The sequence below is a fragment of the Anopheles darlingi genome, chromosome 2, assembly GCF_943734745.1.
Source record: "Anopheles darlingi chromosome 2, idAnoDarlMG_H_01, whole genome shotgun sequence".
Lineage (NCBI taxonomy): Eukaryota > Metazoa > Arthropoda > Insecta > Diptera > Culicidae > Anopheles > Anopheles darlingi.
Window position 1 is genome coordinate 15,494,592 of NC_064874.1, and position 7,500 is coordinate 15,502,091.

The following is a 7,500-nucleotide window of genomic DNA, read 5'->3' on the forward strand; positions in this document are numbered from 1 at the left end:
CGAGGCGAGGACGAGGCCAAGTATGGTAGCTTCGTTCCCTTCTTCGTTCAGTGCCTTGTCTTGCTGAATACCCTCAAACGGCCGATTCTCGACGCAAACTCCCCAAAGAGAGAGAGAGAGAGAAGGAGAAGTAGTACCTTTTTGGAGTGATCAAACATAATCTTTTCAACGGCGTTTACACACGCATCACCGTGGCATGTATGTGTGACTGGGGTGGCCGGGACGTTAGTTGACATTTCCTTGACTGCTGACTGGGGCTGGCTGCTTCCTCCCCTCCCAAAAAAAACCGTTTTCCCAGGATCCCGGAGTGCCATCGAGTTATGATGAAATACTTTGCGAGGAGACCCTTCCCTACGGCCAGAATCCACCAGAACGCACGTAGGTCACCGGTAGAGACTGAAACGTTGCTAGAGTCCGGAAGTGGGGCCACGATCTGGGGTTTACGGTGTGAGGTTTACCTGGTTGGCTGGTGGTTTGGTTTGGGCGATAAGCACCATCACTCACGAACACCGGATACGGGAAGTTGCGCACACACGAATCGAGCGAGTGATGTATGCCGAGTGATTTGCCAACTGCTTCTTCCTCCCGATATACTCTTCCGTTTTCCTCCTGCTTCGCTTTCTCGCTTCCCCCCGGCCCTCTGTCGACCGTCGCATCCAACAGGATCTGTCGCATTTTTGGTGCCAATGTTAGCTCGAGCGGTTTGGTTTGGTTTGGGAAACATAGTAGAACCGGGACTCGAGTGTGACACGCATACACGCAACCCGGCCTTGGGACAGGTATCCTGCCGCAAGGACCGCCACGGTGTACGGACTGGGTGTCGGAATGGGAGGGGAAACAAAGAAAATTATGATTTTCCGCTTTATGCACTGGTTATGGTGGTCCCCGGGGAACGACTTTTGCCAAAGATTTTGCATGGATCGCATCGCGCTTTCTTTAGATTCAGTCACAGACAACCCAGTAACCAGTCCCCAGTTTTGGAATTGGATCGAAAGAGAAAATCACAAAGGAATAAATCCAGTGCGTTCGTATTTTAGCTGCATTTGATGATTTATTTTATACTTAAAAGAATTCGTCGTGTCTTAGGTAAAGAAACAGATGAAAACGTATTTTGTTTTTAGGTTTTACACCATTTCTGAACCATAATTTCTTTTTTTATTTGATAAAATTTCTTTTTAGAAACATTAATGAACAACGGTTCGCAACAAACTTCACGAAACGGTACTTGTATATCTTGAATTATATGTGATAGAACAAGAAGTTAGAAGAACTAAACAGTAAAGTGACTTCTATAGTAGCACAGAATGAAGTATTTAAATACGGAGCACACTTTATGTAAGCAATTTTACAGTGAATTAACCGCTTTTATAAAATTGAAATCCATGTCCAAATGCAAAAAGAATTTCTTCCGAAACGTTACAAATTCATAACGAAACCGGTTCTGTGATTCTGCATTTGCATTTCGGTCAACCGACGACGTGACCGCCATTTTCTACGATTCTGAATCATAGAAAACAAATGAAAAAAATCTAATAATCCCAAAAACAGCAAGCAAAGCTTTACAACCAATGTAAATTGAATGTTATTTGTCCCAAACCCCTTTCCACGATAAAATCCCACGAAATCGCCTTGCTTTATCCACGCACGACAAAGATGCATTACACAAACAATTACTCATAAAATTATCTCACCCAAGTGGGCATTACTCCGCATCAGAGGGCAGTTAAAAAAGGGAATATACATAACGACGGCTATCACATGCATGAGCGCCCCATGTACGGTTCATACACAGCCGGGAGCCAGCGCCGTGTATCGTAATCTTATCGCACCCCAGAGTGCATTGGTGAGCCTGGAAGTGCTCATAAAGTACCCCGGTTTGACGGGCTACGGTAATAAACCAACAAAAGGCAAGGCAAAGGAATAACGTTTACGACTGCTGGTGCTCGCGTTATTGGCCACCGGAGATGAATCTTTATGCATGCTACGAATGCACGGAAAATGCAATTTAAGTACGAAACAGCACTCGATGGCGCTCGTGTCTCCGTTAATTGATAAGGAAGCGCCTCCGACGGCATTTGGCTGCTTTGATTAGGCGTATCACAAAGTCGTTTACCGTAAAAAAGAGCTAATCAGATTCGTGACATTGAAATCACGGTTGGCTGACGTCATTGAGCGGGGAAGTACCTATTCGAGCTCATAACATTTGCTATGCTGTCTCTTCACATGTTTTTTAAAGCCTTTCTTAATGTTCAAAATTCTACATGCTACTAAACCATTTTACATTTTACCACTTGTTGATTGGATCGATATAAAATAACCAACGTGTAAAGCTTATCAGGGAAAGCACCATGAATCAGTTTACAGCTTCCCTGACCAACTGGGCATGTGACACATTAGCAGCGGCCCAGATGCGCTAAGCGGACAATAATTCATGATCTTAACAACATTAATTCCCCCCATACTCGCCCTACATTTGCCAGTAGAGGCCAACGGGGGTCGAGTGGAAGAAGAGGAGGAAAGCCAAATGTTTACAAACCTGCGTCTCGTGGGCCATGATTTCGGCTGCCGTTGCCCTTGGTTACCGCCGAAATTCTCTCACAACCGTTCAAGGTCTTCTCCGTTTTTGATGATGAACCCCCTTTCCTACACTGCTAAACACCGGTTAACCGTTATCACAGTAGCACTTAAAACACTCGCTTAACTGTTTGGTATGCCTCAGACTACGCGATATTATGTAGAAGGCGGTATTTTGCAGGGGGAATCTCTCGCAGCCGGCGACGTTGGCGGTGACGAAGCGAAATGACAGCGAGAGCAACTGTCAAACGTGCAGTGGGGGACAATCATTTATGCGCAGGTCCCGTAACCCGTTACCCAGATTCCAATATCCAACGGAAAGAGGCATTCGTATTGATTCATTTTCCATTCGAACGAACGATTACGTTTTATTGAGTAAGTACTAACGGCTAGGATGGTGAGAATCATATTTACAGTTCAAAAGTAAATTCTTAAATACAGTTTGTCACTAAAGCTAAAAAAGGATAGCATGGTTTGCGTGGAACCGATCTCTTTGCGGTTCGTCTTCACGCGTTCAATGAGCGCTAATACCGTTCATGTACTCGTCCATTTCCCGATCGAGACAGGACTTTGTGTTTGCCATGTACTGGTCCAGCTCGCTGTCCAGCTCTTCCTTGCTCTTCGGTTGCTTCTGCTGCTTGGCTGCTTGCGTACCACGGCCCTTCGATGCTGTAAATTATGGAAAAGCGAAGCGGAGACCCCCCCTGATTAGAGATACAATTCAACATAAACGATTGCTTCATTACAGAATACTGACCACTACGTCCGCGAACACGTGAATTTGCACGGCGCGATCGGGAACGTCCTCGTCTAGCTCCACCGGCGGCCGCCGTTGCTGCTGAGCCATTTGCTGCCTTTTTATCATTAGCGGGCGCCGCCTTTCTTTTCGCTGGTCCTCTGTAAAATAGAGAAATAGAAAGAAAAAAAGGTCGTTCGATAACGTTGCTCTATCCTTTCCACCCTACTGCCGCCCGTTGAGTTTTGTTCAGCTGGCGTTCTGTTTCCCTTGTCCGTCTCAGCGTCGAGGTGGAAGAGGCCGGGTTTACTATCGGTCCAGATGTTGATACTGGTCCGTACTCTTATCGCATACAAGCAAATGATTTTAGGGTAAGGTGGAACGAAAGAACACCGAAGCAGATGACGTGCCCCCGGAAAGCCGTCGTAAATCTGGCGACTACAGGAAATCGAGAACTCGAGAGATCATAGTGCACTGAGAATCGAAACAACTTGAAGCATATTAAATAAGGTTGAGCAAATTGCGCCGCCAGTTCCAAATAGTTTGAAGCTAAATTTAAGTTGAACATGTGTGATGCTATCTCATTAATCTCACCAATCCAGCATTATCCAGGCCTCCGAGCTACGTCAATCAAATGTTTCTAGAGTTACTCTCGGGGCGATGATTCTCTCCCTGCCCCATGCGACCGAACGAACACCTTCATCCTATCTCCACCATACTGATCCACCGCTGAAGCAGCATACTGGTTGGGTTTGCGCGATCTCACCGCTCTGCTGGCTCGTAGATTTCTGTCTCATCAAATCGATCAACCACCAAAAACCTCACTCTGCCGCGCGAACTCCGCAATTGTCTCCCTCGCCGTGGCGTGGAGAGGTGTGTTCAAGATCGTGCTCCTCTTCAGCACCTTCACTCGAAATGGAATGGAATACGGAGTTCTTCGTCACAGCACGCGGGACATGCAAGTGTGGAGGAGCCACACACTATCCACAGCAGACACACTATCCGTGTGTCCATGGAACTCTTGATTCCATTGCCCCCTGTCAGTCAAACCGTTACCGGTTACACCGTCAGTCTCGCCGTCGTTGACGTTTCACGATTGCTGCCGGGCAGCTAACGGTGTTGAACCCAACGAAGACGGTATCGAACAAAAAGAATGAGCAAGAGGCACCTGAAGGTGGATCCGGTTCGTGCAACAACCCTCCGTTTGTTCCGAACAAACCACTGAAGACGATGGAGAGTGAGTCTCTGAGCGAGAGTTTACTGCAAAGCAACGAACCACGAGTTTAGCCAAACTCAAGCGGATCGACACCAGAGGGCCTACGATTGCTGCATTCGTCGATTCCATGAGCTGCAGGAAATCAAAACTATAGCTTCGGTTCGGAACCGAACGTAGCACGTAGGTTGATGAGGCTTGGTTTTTACGAGACTAGACTTCCAGGTGAGGGTGTGAGATGTTTCGATGAATTTTCGGCATTCGACTGGAGACATCTGCAGCCGGCACGATCGATAAGAGAAGCCCCCGCAGACCGCTGATAGCACCGCATCGTAACAGTCGTCGCATCGATAGAGCGAGTTCTCAGGCGGGCTAGTGGACGATCGCTATGGGACGGGCCAAAAAGATCCGGCACCCCGCGCCCGTCAGTCCCGTACGGATTTGGTGTGGGTCGATTTGTAGTAATAGTAGTTATTCCATTCTCAGTCCACTCACGCGTGCGCGTGTGACGTTCTTCCACATTGATTACCTCTTCAGCGGGCGTCCAGTGCGCGTTCCTGCGGCACCACCATTGCCTGCCACCGCTGCCGGCTGTACGCCACGGCGTCGACGACTACCGCTTCGCTTGGCAATGCGACCACTCGCTACGCGACCTATCGGTTCGGCGGTACGGTTTGTACCGAGCCGGCTGTTGACGCTACCGGCGCGTGCAGTCACTCGTGAACCAGCTCGTTTGCGCGATCGTGAGCGGCTATTGGTGCCTTGTCCTTGTACAGCGGCTGCGGTCGCCGCTGCACCGCGTACACGGCTACGGCTACGACTACGACCTCGCGTGTTGGCTGCAACCGCACCATTGCGGGTTCCAATGCGTTCGGCCAATGTCAATTTGTTGCGATTCAAACGTTGACGTATTCCTCCTGTTCCTGCGGCGTTCGTGTTGAGCCCATTACGACTGTTGGAGCGCGAAAGGTTGCTGCGCGATCCAGCTCGACGGAGGTTTGTCTGTGAGTTTGAGCGGCTCAGCGATGGCTGATGATTGCGCGATACGCTGCGAGTACGAGATGCACTTCGACCACGTGACACACTACGGGTACGAGAGCGACCACGGGGAACATTGCGGCTAGCGGCCGCACGGGCTTGCCCTAGGCGAGCGGCGATTGTATTTCCTTTGTTGCGGAATCTTTGCTGAAATTCGACACGATCAGCATTCATCCTGTAAGTATATGAAAGGTAGGAAATGATTAATCGATTGCATCGATCGTTAGATACATTTAAGAATTCGATTAAAGACAACACTGCTAGGAACCGAAGGATCGTGATGGGGCGTATATCCGATACTTTTGTAACAGAAGAAAGAAACAATCTGTAAAATTTCTTCTGCCTTTTCTCGATCTATAATTGCTTTCGCTTGGGTCATCACATTAAATCCGTAAAGATAGGCCATCGAAGACAACGTTAAACTATATCCAAGCAGAGTGCTAATGCTGATTTGAGGTATTAGAATCGACTGCATGCTGGAGTGTCGTAACTAGTAGCTCAGTGGTGAGCCGTGGTTCAGCTATACCATCTATGAACTGCGGTTACATATTGCTTTCCCTTGAACTATGACATCAAATCCGAATATTTCGTAAGTAATGTTAACCTATATTCAAGGGAAGCTGCAATTGATCCCCTCTTATTAGTTGTTGTTTGATAATATTGGACCAGAACTGAACATTTTAGCTACAATCTGGATAATCGTTATCAAATGATTGCTGTACCTTGAATTATGACACCAAATCCGTTGGTTAAAGGACGGAATTGATGTTAACCTATATCCAAGGAACAACAGCACTAGCAAACTTAAATACCTCGCATCAGTAAGCACTAATTTTATGGAGAATTGATTAGTTTCTTTTCAATTTGTCGGTTTTATCCGGTGAAATTGGTCCAGACAGTGGGTAACAGAACAGACCGCACACTGGATAATCGTCACCGAGAATGCTTTCCCTTGAACTATGACATCAAAAATGCAGGAAATGCATAATTGATGTTAACCTATATTCAAGGTTATCCCACGCCTATAGCAAAGAGATGCATGTACTTGATAACAATGAAACTTACGTAGCGATATCTCCGAAACTATTGGACCGTTGCATACGCTGAAATCCTCCCGGAATGGCACCGAGAGTACGTTTCAGTTGTGCCTGGACGTTACTGCGCTGCAATCTTTGACGCCCCGAACGGATGGAGGAAGCCTAAGGATCAGAAATTCAAACAAACATTATCAGTACCCCGTTATCTGCAGTAGCAGAATCTCGGTAGACGTTTTTCTTACATGTTTCATCTGTAGTGCACTTTGTAGCGCAGTATGCGGACGCCACTGTGAGTCCCACTGGCTAACTAGCTGACGATTTGCTTCCGATGATCGGGACAGCGAATTCGAGCGGGCACTGGACCGTTCTCCAAGCTGCAGAGGTGGCCCACCGGCTCCTCCACCGCGAACCGCAACACCCGGATCGCCCATCTTTGCCATGACTGTGAATCGATCATTTAGCGACACCCCGGTGGTGCTGCTAAAGTGTATCTTGCTGATGCTACTCATTCTCTCTTTAGCGTTATCGTTGAATCTCAAAATCTATGGCCACGAACGAAACGAAATTCGATGCTAGAACCCCGTTCGAATGTTTGCCGGAAATGCCTCACAAAATGGAGAATCTGAAAAAGAAAAAAACCTACAATCGCATCACTGCATTCGATCTTCGCATTCACGGTGCATGGTATTTCGAAAGGCAAACAGATTGTCCTGTTACGCACGATCTATTTTTGGTAACTTTACACGCTTAAAATGGACATGGCGGACAGGCCCGGGGCGGGGAGACCGATTCACCGGAACCCAGCCCCAGCCCACGCAAGCAGATAATCCAGTAAAAACCTTAACTTACCTCTTCCAACTAGTCAACTGCTAGTACCTTTTCACTTTTACCACTTTTTAGAA

The 7,500-nt window shown here is 47.5% G+C and overlaps 2 protein-coding genes across 3 annotated transcripts in view; both read right to left on the bottom strand.

Moving 5' to 3' along the window:
- The window catches only part of LOC125951007 (uncharacterized), a 49,483-nt gene extending 46,710 nt beyond the window's left edge, over nt 1–2,773 (bottom strand). For both annotated transcript variants that reach the window (XM_049679489.1, XM_049679488.1), the window contains exon 1: nt 2,537–2,773. In XM_049679489.1, the coding sequence (XP_049535446.1) occupies nt 2,537–2,554 (18 nt within the window). In that variant the 5' untranslated portion in view covers nt 2,555–2,773. The remainder of the gene's footprint in view (nt 1–2,536) is intronic.
- Nucleotides 2,774–2,911: 138 nt separating this feature from the next.
- LOC125950998 (micronuclear linker histone polyprotein-like) overlaps nt 2,912–7,500 on the bottom strand; it is a 4,712-nt gene continuing 123 nt past the window's right edge. Inside the window, exons 1-6 of the mRNA XM_049679474.1 lie at nt 7,448–7,500; nt 6,841–7,220; nt 6,627–6,760; nt 5,053–5,736; nt 3,332–3,471; nt 2,912–3,243 (exon numbers count right to left, since the gene is read on the bottom strand). The exon at nt 7,448–7,500 is cut by the window's right edge and continues 123 nt beyond it. Coding sequence (XP_049535431.1) covers nt 3,089–3,243; nt 3,332–3,471; nt 5,053–5,736; nt 6,627–6,760; nt 6,841–7,107 — 1,380 coding nt within the window. The 5' untranslated portion in view covers nt 7,108–7,220; nt 7,448–7,500 and the 3' untranslated portion in view covers nt 2,912–3,088. The remainder of the gene's footprint in view (nt 3,244–3,331; nt 3,472–5,052; nt 5,737–6,626; nt 6,761–6,840; nt 7,221–7,447) is intronic.